The following is a 27,700-nucleotide window of genomic DNA, read 5'->3' on the forward strand; positions in this document are numbered from 1 at the left end:
TTTTGGCAATACAGAATTTGCAGTTCGTTCAGTTTTGTAGCTCAAAAATATACGACATTAACTTGCCAAAATTTACCCACGAATAAGGAAAGGCAGTATAAAAATCATTGGTAGCGTACAGTTTCATTCAATTCATTACATTCTTTTAGCATTAAAAGGTGTGCTTAAAGGAGAGAAAAAACAACAATCATATAGTTTATCAAAAATCGGGACGAAATTTATAAAATTCAGGACAATGTTGTTATGCAAAGAGTTAGAATCGGGAAAGGTAGCCTTGGCGATGTATGATTTAAGAGTCACGGGTCCATAAATTTTTAGTAGTTACTAGAATTATGGCAAAAATGCTCCGGGGACGTATAATGCTCATATTTGTAGCCAAACAGCATTGCTGTGTGCTGTGCTTTGATTACTAGTGCGGTCAACTTTCGGCGTAGGAGTTAAGCATACGAATAATACCTACGCCATTTGTTGACAGGGCAGCTATGACGAAGTCCCCGTATATCCTGTGAAATGTTGCTCTATATACAATAAGAAATACCTAGATTTATTAAAGAAATACTCTGTTGTTTTTACAATATTATGGTAGTTCTTAAACTAGCAGACTAACTCACTAACTCTGACGTATGTTAGTTGGCATATACGAAGTAGAGATTCTATGTAACAAATGTCATCCGGTGTTGACTGACAAACCTTCATTGGCATTACTCAGTAGGCAGATGACAGACATTTCCTAAGCTGATTCGATATTGATTTTAATACGTTGTTGATAAAGACCAAATTTGTAAATAGGTCAGAGGATAAACCCCTGTTAACTTTTCTTTTTTTTTCGAAAAAAGTATAAATTTTCCGCTTTACATCAGGTGGTCTTTTCTTTTTCTTTCGAAAAAAGTATAAATTTTCCACTTAATATCAGGTGGTCTATTTGTATTGTCAACTATTTTTTTTTTAAATATATCATCAAGGTGTCTGTATAACCCTTTCTCAATCGTGCCTATTTGCTACGACTATGTCGCAGTGTTTGCAGCTTACGCCGGTATGGTTTCCTTGCCGTCGTGAGGCTTCCCGTCACCTGACACTGTAGCTTTTTATGCGCTACCATCCGTTTTACTTATTAACAAATATTATATTGAGTTACGTGTCAATTTCGTATAGGGTTCGTTAGCCTTGTGACAAAAAATTGCTCCGCCAGACCCTTGGTTTTTTTACGTCACGTGCAGTTTAGTGACTTAAAATGTTTTAAGTTGGATTGTCTCGGAAAATTAATATTATGTTTTTATTTAATTACTCGACGACAAACAAAACATCATTAGTCACAACATATTTTTCGTGATACTGAATTTTTTTACTTCGTTACAACATCAACATTTTTTTTTAACAATAACTCAGAATCTATGTTTCGTTACAACTAAATATAAAACCGATAGTTAAGAAGTAAAATAGTTGAAAAACTTTGTAATTATTCAAACACGAGTCACATCTTTAGTATTATTATCAGAAAATCATATTTTCAAATTGGTAAATAATAATTATTTGGACAATTACCTACATATATTTTTTTAACTATCATTTTAGCATCGAAGAACGAATAAAATAATAGAAGAGGCATTTAATTTACTTCGTGTAGCGATTTTAACTTAATTAGGTATAATTAGATGATATTAATTTCATGACTAGTCGTTTTTGTATTTAAATAAGTTAGTTACGTTAACTTGAATCACAGCATTAAAATAATTGTAATATATGTATCTATACTGTTTTTAAAGTTGTTAAATCACTTATAGGTACTTACACGCTTATTTTTCTTTAATATTGTGTTATTAATTTAGTTCGCATATAAATAGAGCAAATGACGTATTAGTAAAGGCATAGAAGAGGCGCGGAACATCAAGACGAACTGTAATGAAGTCCAAAGCAGCTGCTGGCCACTGCACAAGATTAGTTAGAGCATACTCTTGTGCGTGTGACAGCGGCTATTGCGGGCGTTTCATAAACTACGTACGAAGATTCAGCACAGCCACTTCGCCTTTCTACGAATACTTCGTCTTTGCCACAATTGGCCTACCAACCAAGCCTGTAAACCTCTTGTTATAATATAATTGAGCACTGTATTGAGCAAAGTGAGTGAAAGGTCCGAGTGACTACAATTGGCCAATCGTATGTTTTTTAGGAAATTGAAAATTTTCGTAAACCAATCAAAATTCATATGTACTGTGTTTTGTACATGCATCATATACTCACTTTACTTACGAGATTATTTTTATATTCGTAATTATTTTACTATTGTTATGTGTGTATTCTGTGTACTTTTTAGCTCTATGGCATTTTTATGCATTAACTACATTTTTTTTTTCTGTCCCATCTCAATAGCATAAAATTGATAATCTACCTATAGGTATACGTATCCAGATCATAGTATTGATCATTTTATGTTGTTCATAAACAACATAATATAAGTACCTCTAACAGGATTATGTAACCATTTTACGAAATACTCGTATAAGCCCGCGGTGACACCCTAAAAATATATTCTATGTTATTCGGTAAATATATAGCTTTGTAATGGTGAAAGAATTTTTAAAATCGGTCGGTTATTTTTTGAGTTAAATCGTAAGAAATAAACAAAGAAATAAATCTTTCATCGTCCATTTCATAACCATTGAAACGATTAGTGAAATAGTATCAATAACTGCATTTACCTACACGTACAAAGACAATAAGCAATAATAGCAATTACAAATAAATAAAAATTAATATAAACTAACGCCGTTGCGCAATATTTCATTAAATTCTTTACATATAAATTAGAGCATATATTTCTAGTACTACATAAACATACATACATACATACACTACTACACAATACTATGTATGTAAGTACCTTAGCCTAATAGGATTTTACACGGCAGCGTAACAGATTTAAGTCGGTAAGCACTACTGATTTGCAGGTCGCGTTGAGTTTGAAACGTCCGGCTATACTTACAAACACGCCTACACATAAATCCAATTAAAAATAAATACCTATCTTCACTTACAACCAGATGCGTAGCTAGGTAACCAAGAGCCCTGGTGCAAATGAAAAAAAGGGCCTTACACTATCTAGACTGGTTAGGTGTTATGAAGTAAAAATATTAAATATATACAAATACATTCTAAGTTACTTTATCATCAGCTTTTTTTCGTTTTCGAAATTTTCTAAGTACAGTTCGATCGCGATTTAATGGTAAGGATTCTAGGCCCCCCTGCGCTTGAGGGGCCTGGTGCATTGCACCGCCTAGCCCCTGGGTAGCGACGCCATTGCTTACAACTTCAGCTTTTCTGAAACAAAGCGTCCGCGCAAAGCGCATCGTCAGCGCTTGACTAGCTCACTGTCAGCTCTAGTGTGTACTGCTAGCCACTCACCATCAAATAAATCCACGTGCCTGCAGCGCTAACGGCAGGACAAATGATACAACTGATCACGACGATCACTTATTGGTCACGATGTGCATGACATCATGCATTTAGACATCATCAACACCGCCGGCTTTGAATCGAATATTATTTATAGAAAATATTTAGTAACTTAATTTCAATATGCAAACCAAAATGAAAAATTATATTTTGCGAGTAGAGCACGCAAATTAATCTTATAAGATTAAACACGTCTGTAACTATTAGCATTGAAAGATTAAATAAAAATTACGTTTTTTTGGGGCGGTAATTCTTAAATATTGGGATCTTATTTTTATTGGGAAAACGTAAAGAAAAAATTTCAATTTTTTATCGTAACGTTCTTATAACTGCAGTTAACCAGAAGAATCATCTATCTACTTGTAATGAAATAAACTGTGCTAGTCACTTTTTAAATTCCTCAATCTTCCAACTCTTCAATAGTTTAACTAGTTAAGAACATGAACGTTGGACTATTGATCAAGCATATTGCGTTAAAATATTAATAAACAAAATATGTATATGAAATTAAAAAAATATTCTCATTCTACAAATAGGACGTATTTCTAATAAGTTCTGTTAGATCTATTAAAATTAGTTTTATTATTAATGTAGGACCTTAGGTACAAGGAGCAACTTACTCGATACAAAAACTTTCAACGCGCGCGCTGCGATTTTCCACGGGATTTTATGTAGAGAATGAAATATTTAAAACATCAATTATAATCACTTGTTACCTGACTAATTTAAAATATTTCTGACCTTAAGTAGTGTTATTATGATTGATAATACTACTTTCATTTTTATCTTTTTATTAATTTTGTGTTAATATAAAAATGCTGTTACGTTAGTGTTTTGGTGTCTAAAACCATGTATTCATTAGTAGGTCTAATTACGTTATTTATATTTTATTCAAGGTTTCAAATACTTAGTTACCTACTAGTTAATACTAGGTTTTAAATTTTCTTTGTGTATCTATTATGAAGTGTTATTCTTTATATAGTAAAAAACAGACATTGTTTAAAAATGTTATAGTAAAAGTATATTTTAATTAGGTATCGCTTTCATTAATGCTGTAATCGTTTTAGAATTTAAACTATCTTGAGTGTTATTCATATTGATTGATTATGTCGGGCATACTCCACTACCTAATATCACGTGAGTTTTAGCCGTGTTTCATAATCAATTAATGCTGTAATCGTTACGTTGTTATATTTTACTGTATTATTTTAGTAACAATATCTGTGTTTGACGCCAAAAATGTGTTGAAATAGACTGATAGTGTGTATAAATATATTTTGTAGAGTAAAGTATCTACTACGTCATGATTTGTGCTATATTTTACTACCTACAAAATATATTTCAGCTGTTGCAAGCAAAATGTATTTAGTACGTTATAAATAAACCATGTTTACTTAACAATATTGTCTTCGGAGTCCTTATTAGCTATGGCATTCAAATTACAAGTACCTACGTAGTACGTATTAAATAAATTTTGCGAGTAAAATATACCAACTTATCAATATCATAGAGAATTATGAAGACAGTTGACCAAAAGTATTACATTTTGTTAATTAAAGGATTGTTGAGTAATAAGGCACCATCTCCACGGACGACAGAATCTATAGTCTCGCTGTACCACCATACTCTATACTTAGTCTATGGACCAATCTTCACAGTGTTCGTGGAATTATATAACGACACGTTTGCGGAAATATTCTTGTATAATAAATTTCGCTATATGTTAAGGATAATAAAATAAATATTTTCTTCCAAGTACCTACTAGTGTACTAGGCATGACTGTAGTGCCCCTAGTCCAATAATTAGTTGGAAAACTACTAGGAATGAGTACGACAATAGTCGAGTCGATGGAGATCGAACCCGTGATCTTATGGTGCAAGTTTGACCCCTTTACTGTGAAGTTATTGATGCTTAGTAAGGTTTATGGAGACTAGCAGACTGCAACTTCGTCCGGGTGAAACTCGATGCAAACTGTCAACCCCTATTTTACCCCCTAATTTGAATTCATTTAATAGTTTCAGCGTGATACCCGGTCAACAAAAACACAAAAAATAAGTGTTTTTGGTCTTACTATCGAAATAATGCCCTCCTACAAACATTTTCTAAATATCTTCAATGCTTGGAACTATTAAAGTTATATAAGAATAGATAGTTACAGCTGGTTGAGCTGAACTGTGAAGATTTTTCGGAAAAGGATGAAGTCATTGCGGTTCTACAGTCAGTCGAGATGGCGCCTTAAACATTAACACTGATGTTAATATTTATTTCATAAAAATGTGTACTAGCATAGTTACAGTCATTGTTCTGAATGTAACCGATATTTATAATGTGTATTCTTTTTATTTTATGCTTTAATTTCTTTTTGCATGTACCTAACACGGCATTTTGTTTTCAGCCATTTTTTCCGCTGTGAAGTGAACATAGAAGAGGCATTGGGACGAAGCCCAAAACAACTATTGGTCACTGCACAGGACTAGTAAACGTGATATACTCTTGTGCGTGTTCCAATAGTTCTTGTGGGTGCTTCATATTCTACGCTTCAAGACGGAGTTTGCTGCTAGAAGATTTAAACGACTCAAGATTATGATTGGCTTTTTGTTTCCTTTTTTATTGTTCAAAATTTTGTAACTTATCTCTTTCTTCCGTAAGTACCTATAACATGTGTGTCAGATTTTAGGAATAAGAGCCAGTGATGGTCGGACTTTCCTCATTTTAAAAAAGCTTGACAACTCATTATCATCATCAACATATCAGCCGATGGACATAGGCCTTTTCTAGGGACATTTCCAAACATCACGATCCTTCTCAGGATTTATTTCGCTGGATCGCCTGCATCCAGCGAATCCCTGCGACTCGCTTGATGTTGTCAGTCCATCTGGTAGGGGATCGATCAACCCTGCGCTTTCCAGTGCGGGGTCCCAAGTTATTCCAGCACCTTGGACTGGAATACTTTGGGACCCCAACATCCATCGGCTCTACGATTGGTTATCAGCTCATGTTCTTATTATTATTACCATTCTTGTTTTATCTGAAAAGGACAACACTACTTTGAGACCTATGAATAAAACTCTACATAACTGGCTCCTAATTATGATTCGTTACTCATTACTCAAGATAATAAAAATGTTGATTAAGGAAAGCTTTCTACTGATCATGGCTTTAAAGTTTATCTAAGCTAAATATCTAATCTAAATATTCCTTTTTGGTAATAAATGCCAATTTACTTTGTTCTGCATTATCTAAACGTTTCGCCAATAATTTTCGCGAATTTTTTTTCAGACTTTCTTTTTACCATTTTATAGACGAAAATAATATACATACCCATACCAAATTTGATCTTTCTAGTTTTTACAGACTCGTGAGTTATCTTACTAACAACTTTATCTTTTTAATAGACAATGGAATTAGTTTGCAATTTTCGATATCCAACTACATTTTTTAAGTTGGTCGACTATTACTCTTTAAATAGCTGTTATAGTTTTCCTTGTAATTTCATTATATATTCTACTTTCGTGAATTTTTTCACGTATCTATACCGACCTCTACCGGATAAACAACCGTTTATCCGGTAGAGGTTGGGGACACTTGACTCTAATCAAAGCTCTTAAAAGCTTAATATTTTACAAATGGATCCCTAAATCGAAATACGTTGGTAGAAGATCCCACACGTCTTTTAAAGACTACCTACTACTGTACAGGTATGTGAGATACCCTAAAAAAAATATATTTTTCAAGATTTTATTTTACGATTTTGTTCACATTTTTAATGTAGGTACATATTCATGCTAATTCACTGCTTTATAGTATCTGCGCTAAACCGCGGACGGACGGACAACCGACCGGACATGACGAAACTATAAGGGTTCCTTGTGGACTACGGAACCCATAAAAGAGAAAATAAGTTTTTCATTTCATCATTATCAACCCATAATCGTCTCATTGCTGAGCTCGAGTCTCTTCTCAGAATGAGAGGGGTTAGGCCAATAGTCCGCTACGAATTAAGAAAATTCTCTGGCATGCAGGTTTCCTCACGATGTTTTTCCTTCACCGTTTGAGACACGTGATATTTAATTTCTTAAAATGCACACAACTGAAAAGTTGGAGGTGCATGCCCCAGACCGGATTTGAACCCACGCCCACCATCACGGCTCTCTATGTGTACCTACTTGAATGTTATTTGAAGAAAACGACAATACCTATAGGTATCTAGTACTTACCTACTCTATTCAACCCACGTGGCTACCAATATTAGAAACTACTTGTTCAATGCCTACCACATTAGTGACTGCGTATTTAAATTAGATTTTCTTTTTTATCTTACCCTATTTTCAACAAAAAGAGAACTCACAATCAACGCATAATGTCGAGGTAAAAATGAAACCACAATAGAACATTTAAGGATATTTTGTATATTTGCAAAGACCTAGCGGTCAAAATAAACTTTGGTCAGTCTTAATTTTGTACAAGGACAAATTATTGAGTTACAGTTACAATGAAGCGCATGGGTAAAATCAACTGTAACAAAACGATCCTTAAATAAATTAATTTTTCAGCTCACTTGTTCGGAAAACTTACTTTTGCTCATTTAAATCAACATGCAAAAGTTAGTTTTACTGTCTAGGCAAATTAACCTTTTTTTAATAATATGAATTTTATATCTACAAACGGTATGTACCTATTGCCAAATTGTGTTTTCTTGCCTACCTATAGCAATATCCTCAATGTAATGAGATGAAAAATTTCTTTTGCAAACTGCAGTAAATTTATTTCTCGTTCTCTTGAATACCTCGCGACGCTCGGGTTTCTTTTTTGAATCGCTCGTAATTTTATCTTAGAATCCTTTGCTTGCTCGGTATTCGGTAGACATACTCGCAACAAAAATAAATTTTGCTGCCTAGCATAACTATTTCTAGATTCAAATGAATAAAATTGAATAACCATTCATATCACTCAACTTTATTAATAAAAATCTATCATAACAAAGAATGGGACACAACATATGGAATACAGAAGCTATTGGAATAACTTTTATACAGAATTTCTTTGTTGTTCAAAACATTTGTTCTTATATTAAATTAAATGTATCGAGTGTGGTTTATGTACCAGTAGATTTATTATATCTGAGAATAAAACATTACAGAATTTTCAGTTGTTCTGAATTATAATTCTTTAAGAATTTAAATTTAAACGATTAACGTTCTATTTCTACACAACATCACACGAATATTTTCCAATTTTTTTCGTTTTTGTAATATAACTGATTTTTAGACAATACACAGACCACACCCTTTTTAATGCATGTTTTGACAGCAATTATTTAAAAATGTTAAATGCAACACAGTGGAAGGGCATTTAAAACATTGAAGAATTACAATATTGTATGCAAATATTGGAATGACTTGATAAGCTCAAATTTTCTCAGGCGGTTCATAACGACACTATTACACTTAATACGCTACTTTACTAAGTAACTGATTATTGTTGAGACAAATTATTAGTACATAATAATTGTAACACCCATAGAGACAAAGTCATTCATACCTACACAAAGTCCAAGTGAAAGTCAAGACTCGTTTATTCAAAAAGAACAATATATTTTTTTTTAAAGAATATTTGCCATATCTTTTAAATTTGGCCAATATTCCTATTTCCCTCCAACTAGTCGGGAAAGATATATCAGAAGTGGGTACGACAATAGACCAAAAGGGCGGGGATCGAACCACCACCCTTCGATAATGAGTCCGGCCTCTCTTACCGTTGAGCTATTGAGGCTATAGATATAGACAATAGAAGTATGTTCATTTTGAAGAATACGTCAATAACATTATAAATTTATCAACATAAAAAAATACTAATGACGTCATGAAAAATTCAAAATCTTTTGTCACAAAAAGGCTTTAGAAGTCAAGTCTGTCCGTGACCGAATCGAAAAGTACTGGAAAGAGCAAAAAAATAAACTAAAAATAAGCTTTATTTTACAAAATGCATTGTTCGCAGTTTCTTAATGTGTAAGTTAAGTTTTCCGCCAAACAGAACCTATGTAGAAAAAGGCTTGCAAGGGAATGGAAATCTCTGGAACTATTTAAAGGCCAGAAACAAATGATTTGAAAAATAAAGGGCATGTATGCATATAGGTAGATTTTTTTTAATATTTGTCATTTACAACATATATAGTATCTGCACTTAACTCTAAAGACCAGATTTAGATCTTTTTTTTTGTATATTTTTGGTTCATGCAAACATCAATATTATTGTAGGTATATATACATTATACTGTTCGTAACATTTATGAAATTACAATTAAAGAATTATTTTTTTAAATGCATACCATTTTAGTGTCCAACCGCAGTGTTCTTTTATAGAACTAATAGCGATAAGCGAAAAAGAATTTCTTTTCCTCAGTAAGCAACCCTACCCTCTCTTTCATTGCGATCGGACGACAAAAAAAAGCAATATTTTCAATTCCGTCGCTATTAATCGAATATATAAAGTGATCCAAATTTAGCGACACCACAGAGCGCACACATGAACAATTTTGCGTTTAATTCCTATATATATTTATGTATATGTTACAGGCATATCATAAAAGCAGAGATTTGGTCAATTCCCTTAGAGATTTGATCAAATTACGGAGAATGTTTGTTGTATACTGACTATAATAATTTATAGGTGCAGGTTTCTTTCTTCGGTTTTCTTGCTTCTTCTTGATTCTATTTTGAATATATGTATGATGTTGCAGATTTTGATATGTAGGTTTTTTGAGTCCGTCGTTGATGAGGTTTGTTCCTAATGTGTGTGACGTTTTATATGAAATGACGTCTGTTTTTTGTTTGTTGTTTGTTTGACGTCACTTTGTTTTCTTGTCTATACATGATTTATTTGACATGATATGCAATGACGTTTTACGTCATTGTACTTTTATTCAGAGGATAAAATGTTATTAATGAGGTTATTATGGTCGATTATTTTATCCTCTGAATTTTATTTGATGTGTTTATTTCACAACATGTTAAAATAACAATATGATTTTATCTTTTCTCTAAACAAATCCAGTGAATTGAACAAATCGTTTTTACACTTCCTGAACACACAACTCGATATATTGTATACAATATTTATGTATTATTTGTTTAAATAACTTTCGTTATTTGCTATGCGATTCATTGAAATTAAGACAATTAGCCGCAATTGTTCATCTCAGTTTTGACGCGCTAGTGACATAATATCTTAATATATATAAATCTCCTGTCACGATGTTTGTCCGCGATGGACTCCTAAATTACTTCACCGATTTTAAATTAAATTGGCACACCGTGAGCAGTCTGGTCCAACTTGAGTGATAGGATAGCTTAGATCTTTAATTACAGTCGCAATTTTATTTTATTGCAAATTATTTGTCTATAATTAATTGACAGTCACAATTATCTGTTAACTCCAATAGATTCTAACAGATGTCGATACTTTTCGACTGGAATAAATAAGAAATCAATAGATGGCACTGCAATGGTAAACCGACAATATACCGTGGAATTCAATTATTTCTACTTCTTTAATTTTTGGTGTTAGCATAGCCAATCTCTATTATAAAATCTTTGGGGCCCACGGAGAAAGATTGTTTAGGCAAATTACCTTAACCCGGCACTGTCGGTTGGACACTGTTAAGTTAAGTATTACACTATGACCAATATTTCGCTACAGGAAGTTACAAAACATTTTGTTATGATTATTTATTTCTTTAAACCTTTACCCGTGTAAATTAATTCAAAGTCAGACAATTTTTTTCTTTTCAAAATTCAGTTACATTACCTTCGTATATTTTTTACACACTTGAATAGGGTAGTTGACTAATATCAAATTCAATATAAACAATATTAATTTCATATAATACTTGGAGAAAGGGGAATGGTATCAAGGAAATATATCGATATTATTTTTAAATTTTTTCCAAACGTCAAAAACACGTTGTATAGATTTTGTGACGTCACGATGTTACTTGATAAAATAATAAAAGTTTATTTCTAATAATTTTGTTGTTTGGTAAAGGTTTAGTTAACGGGACGTCATGAAACAGTTAAAATATAGACCATCATGGCCGACATAGTTTTGGCTCGTATTGTCACCAAAATTGAAATTTTTGTCATGTTAAAAAAATATCTTGATTTTTTTTTCAATTTTTTTTCAATTTAGTAGAACGATAATGAACAATTTAAGACCCATTACTTGTCCTTCTCTGACTGACTGACCGAATGTCTGACTAATTTACTAAACGATTGACCGACTGAATGACGCACGATTATTATAACTCCTGCAGCGAGATATTGTCATTACAATAATGCAAATACATATATATAAGTATTAAGCCATTTGTTCGGTGAAATCGTTTTCCTATTAAAAAGTGGATGCACAATTAGCGACCAAAAAACGTCCCCACTCAATGAGTGCCAAACACAACTTCTTGGCACTCAATTCAAATAGTCGCATTTGCAAATTCAACCTTAAACTCAATCTTTAAGGTACAATTTGCTCTGAATTTGGGATTTTATTGAATACTGGACTATATTTAAAGGCCTTTGGGTATAATTTTCTTAACCAATAATACTAAAATTGTCGCAGCAAAATTGGCCAGTTTTTAAGTGAAATTTTCTACATGATTGTGCATCCTTTTATTATAAGAGGTCAATGGTGAAATCTCCTTAACGTCCTTTAATTTTCCCTTCGCCGAAGAACATGTCGCACATGGTTGCGTAGAGACACGCTTTGGCGGGGAAGAAATCTTTGTCGTATGTAAGCGAGAATCTAAACATCCAGATAGCTTGGTCGTATTCGGCCTGTGGAAAAATATCCTTAGTTAAGAAGGCTGCTAAACGAAAATCGCGAAACGAATTCTATGAAATAATATTTTAACAACTGTACCACAATAAGTCCACTTTCTAAAGAGGCAACACATTTATGGCGGTCCTAAATAATAGTCACGATAGGTAAACAGAAGATGGACGATCGTTAGAGTCAAACACTAAATACAACTTTAAAACACCCCCTATTATATTCTTGACAAGTTAGCGCTTGACTACAATGTCACTTGATGGTTAGTGATGGGCTAACTTATTTGAGGATTTAATACACCTTCTATTCGGCTTCTACATGGTTCACATGGTTCGAAGAGCCGATGGACTTTGGGGTCCCAAGGTGCTGGATTGGCGACCCCGCACTAGAAAACGCAGTGTTGGTCGACCCCCCACCAGGTGGACTGACGATATCAAGCGAGTCGCAGGTATTCGCTGGATGCAGGCGGCTCAGTATCGTGATACCAAGTCCATACAAAAGGCCTATGTCCTGCAGTGGACGTCCATCGGCTGATATGATGACAGCTTTACATACCAATAAGCACTGAATTTAAATTGTTTTTCGTTAAACACATAATACTTGAATGCTATATACTTACAAGATAAGTATGGGTTACCGCAGCAAGGAATGATTCAATTTTATTCTTTGGTTCCAAATACAACGCTAAATAGGCCACATCCTTAGCTTCTTCTTTATTTGAATGCCTGTAATGAAAAAATAATATAAGAATAGGGTTATATGTGGGAGAAATTAAATATCACGTGTCTCAAACGGTGAAGGAAAACATCGTGAGGAAACCTGCATACCAGAGAATTGTCTTAATTCTTTGCGTGTGTGAAGTCTGCCAATCCGCATTGTTCCAGTGTGTGGTGGACTATTGGCCTAACCCCTCTCAATCTGAGAGGAGACTCGAGCTCAGCAGTGAGCCGAATATGGGTTGATTCATGATGATGATAATATGTGGGAGAACAATCATCAGCTAACATACTTATAAAGATACATACTTAGCTGGGGTACCTACACTTAAAAAACTAAAAAGTTCTACACTGAGCTAAATGACACAATAACCCACGTAAATGATTGTTTTATGTAATTTGTTGCGTCACTTTCTTCTTCATACGACAGACATAAAGAAACAGAATTTGTCACCACGTGATATAATTTAACTAGTATTAAAATGAAGAATTAATGTTTTGTTGTATTTTTCAGGTACGGTACAGGCGCAATGCCAATGGATTCGCTCCAATAGCTTCACTCTTCAAATATTTAACTTTAACTTTACCACTTTTATACTAATAGTCTTTATAATAAAGTCGGAGTCGGCCTCTTTGCAACCAACTAACCGGCAAGTCAGATGCATAGAGTGTGAATTCTATCCCAATATATAAATGCGAATGGTCATTTATCACGAAAACTCGAAAACCGCTTGACGCACAAAGTTGAAAGGACAAGTCCCAAAATGGGCCTTTATTATTCATTATTCATAATTTATAAGCAGATCGATAGTATTTTTTACGGATAGAAGATACAAATTCCAGTTGATAAAATAATTTTCAGAATTTTTTGAACCAGCATTAATTAGATAAATATTTTTTTGTTTCGGTCCTTTGTCTACAAATTAATCATAGACAATACAGTAAAAGTGTTCAAAACAGCCAATAAAAACACCTGGAATTGAATTCATATCCGGTGTAAGCTGTCAATGTCATGTAATATTGTCAAATGTCATTAAGACAAGTTAAAAAGAAAGATTAAATCGTAGACAGAGAAGCATTGAACAAAAAAATCTTTATATTGCTTTAAAACGCCATAAACGAACGCTACTACGCGAAGATCTCTGACAATCTGTCAGGGTGTTCGAGTTACAAGCATGTTGCCATGATAAAAATACTTAATTAATGTTGTCAGCTAATGAAAAAAATACATTTTATTTAATTGATATAAAAAAATGCGGGTTCCAATTTTTTTCCTTGGGTTTTAAGCCCAGTATTTTATGTTCTTTTAAAATAAAAATAATTTGTTCTGCTGAGACTCGGAATAACGGCCCAGCCTCCATACAAAATTGGGACACGTACTTTGGCAGTGAGTTAGTTCATAGGTAGTAGACGTATGCTAAGGACAGATTTAGCGATAGGGCCGGATTAACGAGGTATATAATGTAAGCAGTTCTACTTGCATGTACAGCAGCGCAGCGAGCAGTCGCAGCGGCAGGTGCTTGTACTGCGCGGGAGCCATCTCGTGCGCGGCGGAGAGGCACTGCTTCGTGCACGCGCCGCTGCCGCCCGCGCCGCACCACCAGCCCGCCGCCAGCGCGCCCAGCCACGACTGCGGCCACTGCGGCCCACATCAGCATCAGCATCAGCACATTTTTCATTATCAACCCATATTCTCCTCTCAGAATGAGAGGGGTTAGGCCAATAGTCCACCACGCTGGCCCAATGCGGATTGGCAGACTTCACACACGCAGAGAATTAAGAAAATTCTCTGGCAGGTTTCCTCACGATGTTTTCCTCCACCGTTTGAGACACGGGATATTTAATTTCTTAAAATGCACACAACTGAAAAGTTGGAGGTGCATGCATCGGACCGGATTCGATCTACGCCCTCCGGAGTCGGAGGCAGAGGAGGCAGAGAGGAAACCTGCATACCAGTGAATTTTCTTAATTCTATGCGTGTGTGAAGTCTGCCAATCCGCATAGGGTGGTGGACAATTGGCCTAACCCCTCTCATTCTGACAGGAGATTCGAGTTTAGCAGTGAGCCGAATATGGGTTAATAATGATGATTTTATAACGTGACGGGTAGCAGTAACATTGATTGTAACATCTTTTTGTGGTAAAGGAAACAGCAGGTCCCAGGGTTTGTGACCTTGGGTAGGATTAAAGGAATCCTTTAGAATGCATTAACACTGAACTCCCCTGCCCGACATGTACTCCATGACCACACTAAATTTATCTTAATAATTACTCCACAAAACATTATTGGACAAAAACACTAACGCGACTAGCAGCGTGACGGCCTACACGCTGCCTAACAAAGAACTAGACCCCAATCATCAAATACCCATTTATTTATACTAGCACTGTCGTAATAACTATATACAAATATCTCCTTTTTATAATAAAATAAATAATATAAATAATGAATGTATATACCAGCCGAGGAACTCGTAACAATTTGTACGTTTTTCTTAAATGCATATTTTTCACTTACAGTTTCGACGTATTTGGCGATTTTGCCACCCAGATCGATGAAGTCGTGTTTGTCAAACATTTCCGAGAATTTCTGCATCAGACCTACATCGGGCTCCCAACCATCGGTCTCCAGCGAACCGAGCCTCTCCAAGTAAAAGTCGTCCACGGGATCAGCGACGGGCCGACATTCGGGGACATTCTTGCTTGATGGGCTCATAGTTTTTATTTTTGACGGAAGCCTAGAAAGGGCCATTTGTATTACTTCTGCACCATTTGTGAATGACCTTTATGCGTAACGCAGCTGATTTCCGAGACGTCAAAAAGATTGCATCCGTATAGTCGGATGCAATATTTTTGACGTCTCGGAAATCAGCTGCGTCATAAAGTCAAGACGCGTGAGGATACAGCAGGTGGGAGAAAGGTGCGCGCGGGGTGCCCCCCTACGTTACCGCTGACTTCTTGTATTGCGTAACTTATTTCCTAGACGTCATATAGATTGCATGCTATTATAATATTATAAGATAGATGACAAATTGTTTTATTGTGTGTAATATTAAAAGTGGTTATTTTCGACAATATATAGGACATTAGCAGATGTTAGCAATTACTGAAAATAAAGATGAATTTAAAATGTTTCTGTTTTCTTTGTATTCCTATAATCTATACTAATATTATAAAGAGATACATTTTGTGGTATTGTAGGGGGTAGTCTCTGGTTCTACAGAACAGATTTTGAAAATTCTTTTACCATTATATAAAACCACGTTATTTTTGAGTGTCATATGCTATTTTATCTCCGTATTCACACTGGGAATAGGAAGTACGCGGGTGAAACCGACGGGCGATGGTTAGTAAAATAAAAATTAGAATCACATGCATATTTCTTACTAGCAGACGCCCACGACTTTGCATGAAATTTACTTTATCACAAATCTCGCAGGAACCATGCAATTTTCTGTTATGAAAAGTAGCTGCTCGTTAACCTGCCCACTGCGTCACGTGACCGAAATATATTACTGAACATATTGTTCATAGCGTGACGGGACCCAAGACCACAGGACTTGTAACCTTTGGTGTAGGTTTAAGGGATCCCTTTTGAATGCATTAACACTCCCCTCCCTTGCCCGACATGTTCTCCATACCCATACTAAACAATTGATGATCAATAATTACACCACAAAACATTATTTCACAAAATCACTAATGCGACTAGCAGCGTGACGGCGTTCACGCTGCCTAACAAAGAGCTTGGCTCAAATAATCAAATACCCATTTATTTTTACTACCGCTATCGTAACAGCCTTATAAAAATACAATAAATAATGAATGTTAATACCACTCGTACCCGGGACACTCGAAACAAGTTGTAGTGTTAGTGTCTACTAAATATATACCTATATTCACTGTCTCATATATACTCGAAGTGAAGGGGTAAAGTGGCAGTCTGTCAGTGTCATCGGTGGAGGCCGAACGTCCGGTCCTTAATAGTGTAGTGATGAAGCAGTGATTTACTGCTATTACAGTAAGGACAAGGGACCTTACACAAGTTAACCACTACTCTAACAAGTGTTACAAATAGTACCTGCTTCCCGCCTATTTCGTATAGATAAGTGTCGCCGCCTAGCGTATAGTAGCGTCATTTCATTTCATACTTTTATGACTTCCGGTTATTATATACTATGCACAAAAATTAAGGGAGCAGAAAAAAAATCCAAATTTTTGGGGGATTTTCAACAGGCTGTAACTTATACAAAAATGGTCGTACAGCAAAAAAATAAAAAGCAAATTGTAGCTCTAAGTGTTTAGTTTTGGGATCTCAGTTTGCAAATTTTTTTTTGAAAATATTTTTCGAGTAATCATAAGAAAACCACCGAAAAAAAAAATTTCGAAATTTTTTTGGGTTTTTTATTAATCTACGGACGTGGAAAAAATTTTTTCGACTCAACCTCCATATGGACCGGATAGCTTGTTTATTCAGATTTTGTTTATTGATTTCGTTTTTTTTTAAATCTCGATACGAGCATTTCTCGCTGAGATATCGATGTTTGAATGGAAAAAGATCATTTTGTCTTTGATTACCAATATCTCAGCAACCAATGATCGCACAGAAATTTTGAGGTTGGTTTTAAAAACTTGAATAAAGTCTCTACAAGGATTGGCAATTGAATTTTGAAAAAAAAATTTTTTTTCAATCATTACATGAATTTGAAAAAGCATCCAAAAAAGGGCTTTTGTCGTTTTTTGGAAAATCAAGCGCCCAATCAAAAATATTGCGGAAACCACTGACGTTAAGTGTGCCTTTTACTGTTCAATATACCCACAAAAACCCTACAAAGTTTCAATTCAATCCAGCCAACCGTTTTTTTTTCCCACTTGATCGAATTTTTTAAAAAATTAAAGGAGCAAGAATTTCGCTCTGAAAATGTCATAATTTTTTTTTCTTTAATTTTTCAAGTTTAGTGACTTGAAAAATTAAAGAAAAAAAAAATTATGAATTGAGAGAAAAATTAAAAAAAAAAAATTTTTCATTTTTGATAAAAATTATGACATTTTCAGAGCGAAATTCTTAATTTTCGTAATCAAAGACAAAATGATCTTTTTCCATTCAAACATCGATATCTCAGCGAGAAATGCTCGTATCGAGATTTAAAAAAAACGAAATTAAATCTGAATAAACAAGCTATCCGGTCCATATGGAGGTTGAGTCGAAAAAATTTTTTCCACGTCCGTAGATTAAAAAAAAACCCAAAAAATTTCGAAAATTGTTTTTTCGGTGGTTTTCTTATGATTACTCGAAAAATATTTTCAAAAAAAAATTTTCAAACTCAGATCCAAAAACTAAACACTTAGAGCTACAATTTGCTTTTTATTTTTTTGCTGTACGACCATTTTTGTATTTAAGTTACAGCCTGTTGAAAATCCCCCAAAAATTTGGATTTTTTTTCTGCTCCCTTAATTTTTGTGCATAGTATAGTTAAATTTAATTAAGTAACAATGATTATCAATCCGAACAGTGGAGAGGTTATTATTAATTATTGATATAAATATAATTATTTATTTTACATGATATAAATTCATCATTGGTTATTTTACTCTTAACAACTATGACGTCACGTTATGATTTAGTTTGTATTTAATTTCTCAACTTTGTGTTTCGATATTTTAATATTATTTTACGATCGTTATAAATATCTTTTAATTATTAATGTGTTTTAGATAGAATTATAACAGGTTTGTATAATAGAAAAGGTTTGTATAATAATACTCCGGAACTATTATTAAAACGTACTTGTATTGTTAACATATTCGTGCTACCAACAGTAGACACTAACTTTGCAAATATTATAAAATAGAGGGTTGTTTAGCAGATTCATTCATATACTACCGTCAGCGTGTAATATTCACATTATAGCGGACGCTATGCTGAAATTGTTATCGAATAAATTTGTGTACAGTGAAAATATTATTTTACTTCTCCCACCTTCTGTTACACAAATCATACAAACACTCAAAATTTGATATCAAAATACTCACTCAAGCTTAGACTCATCAAGTAACTGCTGAACGCCGACGATGTGCATCCAATAGCGAATTTGTACATGGTGATACTCACAGTCCTCTACCTTGAGGAATAAGTCTACGGGCGTCAAATCTTCACCTGCATTTAAAAATGATCGGGTCACTTCCAATATTTTAGGGCTTTCAAGGAAACAATGCAATGAAACGCTAATTCTAAAGTTTTATATTTATATTTACATTGGTATTTAAAAAAAAATGAAATTGCTAAACCTTATGGACTTTGAAACTTCAAGCCACATGAAGAGAATTAATCCAAAGTTTTTAAACCTTCATATTTCAAAAAGGTACTTTTGCAAATTTTCCGTTAATTCCATTAGACGTATATTACGTTAATATACATAATTACGTTTGACATGATACCTCAGACCAATTATAGAAGGACCTGTATTGCACTCATAGTCACGAACAAAATTGTCTGTCATTTTCTGAGGAAATCGAGCTTAGATTTAGTATATATCTTATACTAAACTAGAAGTTTTTGCCCGTTTTTTACACCATTCAATCACACAGAAAGGTATTTTTGATATGAACACGATTACAACTATTTAACATCGATACTATAGAGACAGTTTTTATAATCGCATTAGATCGTTGATCATATACTTTGACAGAAAAGTAACGTCAAGCGAGGCAGGTCCTATACAATAATTGGTCTGAGCATAATACGTAAGTACCCCATCGGTAATACCCCTAACTATTATAAAAATATTATATTTGTGGGTGTAAAATATATATGTATATTTTTTTCAATAAAACACCCGTTTTGTATAAAGTTTACTCTGATTTATTTAAAATTTTCTCAGGCAATATACTCATTTCACAATCATTGAAAATGTTTTAAAATTTACGCACAAGCTAAGCTTTAGGTATTTAATACAACAAAACGAAACTTTTACAACTTACTATCACAGCCTTTAGGGGCACATCCTTTCAACACTACATCAACCGTCTTCAGCAAATGAGTATTATCAAAATTAACTTGATGAGCTAACAATTTATTGATCTGCTCTTTCGACGTGTCAGCAAAATACTTGAAGCCGGCCACAGCCTTGTTTATTGCATTATGAGCCTGTTTTTTTGGCGAATCAGGCTCATCGATTTCTGTTTTTACGGCCTTATTTGTCAGCTCGTCATTTTCTTCCATCAAACTGGCTAACGTTCTCGATATGGCAACTGGTGGACAATATATTTAAAACTTTATTAGTAATCCAAAATAGTTTTATAGATAAAGTAAGTGTAAAAAAAGTATTACACATATACAAAATGTCTCGTATATAGTATGACATGAAGGCCTACTAAAATCTATATTATAATAAAACTGGTAAAATTCTATACATTTATTCAAAATTTGAGATTTTACTTAGACCATTTACCAAAAGACGCCAGCGCCATCTAGAATCTATACTTATAATACGAATTCTGTACATTTTGTAAATTCTGTATACTTATATATTGATGACTTAATCGAGAGTGTAAGTAATAATTTCATGACATTCGGCATTTTTTCAAAATTTGCAATTTTATATTTTTGGATCGCCTTTAATTTTAAAATAAGTATTAAGTCTAAGTAACATCTGTCACATTGGTCACCTACTTCTTTGTACATTGCTGAAGCACTGTATGTTGCTCTGGTGACAGTTGTCGCCGCCCTTCTCGCAGTACATGTTGCCCGACTGCTTCACGCGAGTGCACAGGTCGCCCGCTTCACTATCTGCAGATTTAAACTACGTCACGAAAAAAAAAAATTATATTTCCAAAAAACATATACAGGGTCACTGGAAAGATATAGCTATCCCTTTATGGGGTAATATGGTTTATTAGCTATCAAATTGCATTAGGTGCTTGTTAGCAAACAAAAAACGTCAAAAAACAACCATTAAATCCACTTTGAAGAAGCGTTTACATTTTTGCTCGATCTACCCGACAATAGTTTGGTAGCTTATGATCCCTTCTATCGCCCCATAAAGGAAAACGTGGTGATCCATTTCAAAATTAAAATTTAACCAAAAATCATTATGTATTAAAAATTATGATTTTTCACTTATTCCCGTTTAAGTCCTTTTACTCGACCATTTTTCATCACATTTATTTAGTTAATACCTCGTTGGATAGCTAATAAAGGACACTGGTTTTTAAACTCTTATGCTGATAACGTTGCTAGGTAATTTTTTGAAATGAATTTGCATTTAGTCATAGAATAACATTTTAAAATTTTTAGATTATCTAAATCATGATTCAAAATATAAAAAAACACCAAAAACAACCACATAATATGTAAGTTTTTTTTATTAATCAATTTTGAAGTAAAGAAACCCACAATTCCTAAAAAAAAAGAGGATAGACTTTTTTTTCGAAATCGGTACATTTTTGCCCAATATAATGCAGATCGATAGCGAATGATCCCTACTATCACCCTTTAAAAGGATAACTATATGTTTCCAGTGATCCTGAATACGATCCGTATTAGAAACGACCTTAACCCATCTAAATAAAATAAATGTGAAATAAAACACTTTTCATCAATTAAACAGATGGGTGAAAGTCGTTTCTAATACAAATCTTAGACTATTTGCTACTACTAGTTTTAGGCTAATAACTGCAATTTTGGCTTGCAGAAAAATTGTATTCTGCGTCAAATGAGCTATCTCTTGTATTTTTCCTTTCATTCTATGGAATATATGCCGGTTATGGAATATTTTTATTAATCAATACTAATATTAATCAGAGGTAAAGTTTGTGGTGTTGTAAAGGGTAATTTCTGGATTAACTGAAACGATTTTGAAAATTCTTTTACCACTATAAGTCCAGGTTACTTGTGAGTGTTATATGCTATATTTCATCCCCGTATTCTTACGGGAACGGGAACTGCGAGGGTGAAAAGGCGGGGCGTCGGCTAGTCTATAATAGTCTTAACTTGTATGCCCAACATTTGCCTGAAACATGCAGCAGAATGCTGAGCTGGATCCTTTTTCAAGGTCATGACATCCCTAAATGATCTGGGTATCGTTATCAACCCATATTCGGCTCATTGCTGAGCTCGAGTCTCTTCTCAGATTGAGAGGGGTTAGGTCAATAGTCCACCACTCTGGCCCAATGCGGATTGGCAGACTTCACACACGCAGAGAATTAAGATAATTCTCTGGTATGCAGGTTTCCTCGCGATGTTTTCCTTCACCGTTTGAGACACGTGATATTTAATTTCTTAAAATCTGATTATCTGGTATCTGGTTGTGGTGGATACCCAGTATCAGGCACTACAATAGTGTTAAGTTGTTAAGTGTGACACAATTTTTGAAAAAAATGTTTTATCTTTCTTTCTTAACTTCGTTTACTTTTATAGTAAAGACGTACCGCCAAGCGATTTAGCGTTCCGGTACCATGCCGTGTAAAAACCGGAAGGGGTGTGGATTTTCATTCTCCGCCTAACAAGTTAGCCCGCTTCCATCTTAGACTGCATCATCACTTACCATTAGGTGAGATTGTAGTCAAGGGCTAACTTGTTAGGAGGAGGATGAAAATTTAAAAAAAATGTTAAACTCACCCATATGTCTGAGCGAAGAAACCTGTTTCAAGATGCAAGACCATGCATTGAGGAGGTTCCTCGCCAGCCCGTTCATGAAGTCTGGCTCAACGCGCACGACTTGCTTCAGGTGGAACATGTGAGTGTTCCGGTGTTTCTTTATCATGTTGAGCTCGGCGAGGATGAAGTTTGTCGCTGGCTACAATAGATAAAGGATGTTAACATAAACATGTTAGCTTTTGGCTAGCAATTGTTAACAATAGATTCATTAATATCATTCATGTTTACCTATTTTTATTTAATGAATGTAATAAGCATGGTGGAACAATGACTTCCGCCAATATGGCTACTGAATGTAACGAACACAGTTGAATAATGACTTCCGCCAATATGGCGGCAAAATCTCTGGCTCGTCTGGCTATATAAGACGATGCTGACTGTCATAGTGGGCTTCATTCTTTGTTCAACTGTCTTCGCGTGAACACCTATCAAATTATTGTGGGTATGTATTGCAATATTATTAAAATATCAATTAAATAATCAATTTACTTAGAGTATATTGTATTATGTATTATTGTATTATGTACAGAAATGTAAAGAAATAAAGAAATTATAGTGTAATAAATTAGTTTGATTCAATAAACATGTGTGAAGTTTGTATATATGAAGAAAAAATCTATACTAATATTATAAATGCGAAAGTCTGTCTCTCATGTCTGTTACCTTTTCACGGCTAACCGGCAGAACCGATCAAGATGAATTTTGGAATAAGGAATAATGGTAAATGGGACCTTGGAGCAAAACATGGGGTACTTTTTGACCATAAAATAAAAATAGAAGGGGGTGAAATAGGGGTTGAAAGTTTGTATGGAAAGTCCGTTATTTATAGAGTTAAAGTTTTATAAATCCTACTTCCTACTAATATTATAAACGCGAAAGTTTGTATGTATGTTTGGATGTTTGTTACTCTTTAACGCCGCTACTACTGAAACGATTTAGCTGAAATTTGGAATGGAAATAGATTTTACTCTGGATTAACACATAGGCTACTTTTTATTCCGAAAAACTCCATGGTTTTCCAAGATTTGCGAAAACAAATGATTTAAAGGATATGAATGTTTGTTACTCTTTCGCGTCTCGACTACTGAACCGAATTAGGTAAAATTTGGTATTAAAATATATTATAGACTGGATTAACACAAATACTACTTTTTATCCCGGAAAAATCCATGGTTCCCGAAGGATTTGTGAAAAACTAAATTCCACGCAGACGAAGACGCGGGCGTTCGCTAGTTTGTTTATAAATCATAAAAAAATACGAAATATTATGTGATTCAATTTTTTTTTAAATCAATCCTAAAGTGGGGTTTTACAGTGATATTCACGCAGACGAAGTCGCGGGTGTCCACTAGTTATATTATAAACTGCTGATATATTCAGTTTTCTATCTTTCACGAAATTACCAATAGCAGCCAGGAAATAGGAAATTTATGATAAATGGGGCGAATGTGTCGGCCCCGGTCATAGTAATCATCTGTAGTACATTAAAATCCTTATCATAAGAATCAGAATCAGAATGTGGCAGAATCGAAGCTCTCAATCGCCTCATATAAGAAGGTTTCGCCGTTCCATACTTGACATGTGCGTGAATCGTAAAAAGAGCTGATGAACGTTAGGGTCTAAATAGTAGAAGACCCGTATTAGAAACGACCTTCACCCAGGTTGTCTAAAAATTTCCTGGCCAAACTATTGTTAACCATTATTAACTATCATTAATAATATGGCCAGGAGTTTTGAGACAATCTATTCTGAACATATTTTTAAACCTTTTGATAACACTTTTTATCCAATAAATAGATGCCTATGTCCAGCAGTGCAAGTCATAATGATGATAATGACTTACCTCATACAGGCTCAACTTAAAGACCAACTCAGCGGCTGTCAAGGCCTCGTCAAACTGGCCCGTCTCCAAATAGATGGAGGCCAGCGACACGTTATTGATGATGACAATGACTTACTTCATACAGGTTCATCTTAATGGCCTCCTCAGTGGCTACCAAGGGCTCGTCAAACTTTGACCTATGTACAAGTACAAGTCCTAATGATGTTGATGACTTTCCTCATATAAGAACGTCTTTAATGCCTGCTTAGCGGCTATCAAGGCCTCGTCAAACTCTGGCCCGTGTCCAGCAATGCAAGTAATGATAATAATAATGACTTACCTCATCAGCGGCTATCAAGGCCTCATCTTAAAGGACTCTTCTGCGGCTATGTCAGTACAGGTCATAATGATGGTAATGACTTACCTCATACAGGCTCATCTTGAAGGCCTCCTCAGCGGCTATCAAGGTCTTGTCAAACTGGCCCGTCTCCAAGTAGATGGAGGCCAGCGACACGTTATTGACGATGACAATGACTTACCTCATACAGGTTCATCTTAATGGCCTCCTCAGTGGCTACGAAGGGCTCGTCAAACTTTGACCTATGTCCAGCAGTACAAATCCTAATGTTGATGACTTTCCTCATACAAGAACGTCTTTAAGGCCTACTTAGCGGCTATCAAGGCCTCGTCAAACTCTGGCCCATATCCAGCATTGCAAGTAATGATAATAATAATGACTTAATTAAAGGTTTTATCAGCGGCTATCAAGGCCTCATCTTAAAGGACTAGTCTGCGGCTATGTCAATGCAAGTCATAATGATGGTAATGACTTACCTCATACAGGCTCATCTTAAATGCCTCCTCAGCGGCTATCAAGGCCTCGTCAAACTGCCCCGTCTCCAAGTAGACGGAGGCCAGCGACACGAGTACAATGTCCCCGTAGGCGGGCTGCACACGACGGCCTGCCGACAGCAGGCAGTGCATCGCGTTCACGTTGTTGCCGCGCACGCGCCAGTACAGCGACGCGAGCGTGTAGATCATCCACTTGGGGGCTAGCCTCTGAAATTGTATGTTAACAACCTCAACATCACATGAATGAATGAATGAATGAAATATACTTTATTGTACATCAAAAATAATAATAACAGGCAGAAATTAACTTAAAAACTAATGTACAATTGGCGGCCTTATCGCTAATGATCGATCTCTTCCAGCCGGGCTAGCATGGGCAAGGGATAAAATTTTTATCCACCCATTATATCCACTGACTAAGGATATAAATCCACCCGTCATAGCATGGCCACAAGGGAAAGACAAATTAATCCCCGATTGACATTACGCGTGGAGATCTTTTCCTCGACTGTGGCATATGGAGTGGATAAAATGATATACTTTGGGACTTTTGACATTTAAACGCGATAAATTTATCCCTGTGAAAAGTTGATGTGGGGATAAAACTTTACTTAAAAAAACAATTATGTCTCGCATGTTTTGGTCTTTAACAATTGCTTCGCAATATGGGGTGGGGTAGGGGTAGGGTAGGGGTAGGGTAGGGGTAGGGTAGGGTGGGGTAGGGTGTGGTAGGGGTTGTGTAGGGGTGGGGTAGGGGTGGGGTAGGGGTGGGGTAGGGTAGGGGTAGGGTAGGGTGGGGTAGGGGTGGGGTAGGGGTGGGGTAGGGTAGGGGTAGGGTAGAGGTAGGGTAGGGGTGGGGTAGGGGTGGGGTAGGGTAGGGGTAGGGTAGAGGTAGGGTAGGGGTGGGGTAGGGGTGGGGTAGGGGTGGGGTAGGGGTATTGTAGTGGTGGGGTAGGGTAGGGGTAGGGTAGGGGTAGGGTAGGGGTAGGGTAGGGGTAGGGTAGGGGTAGGGTAGGGGTAGGGTAGGGGTAGGGTAGGGTAGGGGTAGGGCAGGGGTAGGGTAGGGGTAGAGGTAAAGAAGGGTAGAGTAGGGATAGAGAATAAGTGCACTTATGTCACAACGAAGCTTGACCGGGTCCGCTAGTATGATAGATACTATAGATACCTACTACAATCCACCGCAAAAAACAATCACCAAACAAAACAATGCCAACAGAAAACAGATAAATAATATGCACAAAATAACCAAATATTATCAAATTTACGTTTATTTCGGACTATTAATATACCTAATGCCAATTTATAAGATATATACAAATGGGTTGACAAGTCTTTCCCTCCGTTTATCCACCGGGGATATTATATCCACCGGCGTGCCCATGCGCGGTGAGTGGATAAAACGAGTGTGGGGGATAAACGTTTTATCCTCTCCCCGTGGATAAATTTTTCCCTTGCCCGTGCTAGCCCTGCTGACAACCAATCGAAAAAGAGAAAATAAATACAAGAAATAATGAATAATGACGGGTGCACACATAAAAAGAAAAGTAAAAGATACATTACACTTAGATAATAATATATTAAATCAAAATCAATATATTTATATATTTATATATATATTGAAAAAAAAGTTTTTAATTTTTTTATAATTGTGTGTGTTTTTTAAAAGTGCCATAAGCTCCTTAATGGTACCTCAGATGTTTTCCTTCACCGTTTAAGACAATCAATGCATGGTCTTGCATCTTGAAACAGGTTTCTTCGCTCTGACATGTGGGCGAGTATTACTATAAAAGTAAACGAAGTTAAGAAAGAAAGGTAAAACATTTATTTCAAAAATTGTGTCACACTTAACACTATTGTAGTGCCTGATACTGGGTATCCACCATAACCAGATACCAGACAATCAGATTTTAAGAAATTAAATATCACGTGTCTCAAACGGTGAAGGAAAACATCTGAGGTACCATTAAGGAGGTTTGGGCGAGCGCAGAAGCATCGCCTAATGGGACCCGAAGGCAGTAGAAGAGATTAGCGGAACTACTCTCTAAGGGCGTCTCCTCTGAGACTCGGACATCGGCTTAGAAGGCAGTTCGGGAAGGGTGTTTTGGCCTGAGTGTATCAGTCCAGGCGTCCCCGATATCGGGAGTTAGAAAGCCCGCGTCCGGGCGACGTCAGATATCGGGGACCTCGTCTTCGAAGCGTTGTCGTTCGTTATGTCATCAGGATCGTAAAGGACATTTTTGGGCTTCTTGATCTACAATCGGTGTTGGAATTGGGGGGTATAGCTGCAAACCTCAAGCACTAGTTGGTTGGGGTGGGTGGCGGCTCTTAAATTAAGTTTCCGAGGGCGGTTTCATATATTGGGCTATTTATTGTGGGGAG

The 27,700-nt window shown here is 35.4% G+C and overlaps 1 protein-coding gene across 5 annotated transcripts in view; it reads right to left on the reverse strand.

Moving 5' to 3' along the window:
- Nucleotides 1-7,839: 7,839 nt before the first annotated feature.
- LOC112053846 (tetratricopeptide repeat protein 17) overlaps nucleotides 7,840-27,700 on the reverse strand; it is a 39,182-nt gene continuing 19,321 nt past the window's right edge. For 3 of the 5 annotated variants that reach the window (XM_052882240.1, XM_052882239.1, XM_052882238.1), the window contains 9 exons: nucleotides 25,304-25,528; nucleotides 22,609-22,786; nucleotides 20,662-20,778; nucleotides 19,971-20,240; nucleotides 19,023-19,146; nucleotides 15,508-15,727; nucleotides 14,472-14,629; nucleotides 12,894-12,999; nucleotides 7,840-12,279 (listed from right to left, as the gene is read on the reverse strand). In XM_052882240.1, coding sequence (XP_052738200.1) covers nucleotides 12,145-12,279; nucleotides 12,894-12,999; nucleotides 14,472-14,629; nucleotides 15,508-15,727; nucleotides 19,023-19,146; nucleotides 19,971-20,240; nucleotides 20,662-20,778; nucleotides 22,609-22,786; nucleotides 25,304-25,528 — 1,533 coding nt within the window. In that variant the 3' untranslated portion in view covers nucleotides 7,840-12,144. Of the gene's footprint in view, nucleotides 12,280-12,871; nucleotides 13,000-14,467; nucleotides 14,630-15,507; nucleotides 15,728-19,022; nucleotides 19,147-19,970; nucleotides 20,241-20,661; nucleotides 20,779-22,608; nucleotides 22,787-25,303; nucleotides 25,529-27,700 lie in introns of those variants that run through there. The other 2 variants (XR_008250930.1, XM_052882241.1) reach the window with 2 other exon arrangements.

The sequence above is a fragment of the Bicyclus anynana genome, chromosome 6 (genome assembly GCF_947172395.1).
Source record: "Bicyclus anynana chromosome 6, ilBicAnyn1.1, whole genome shotgun sequence".
Taxonomy (NCBI): domain Eukaryota; kingdom Metazoa; phylum Arthropoda; class Insecta; order Lepidoptera; family Nymphalidae; genus Bicyclus; species Bicyclus anynana.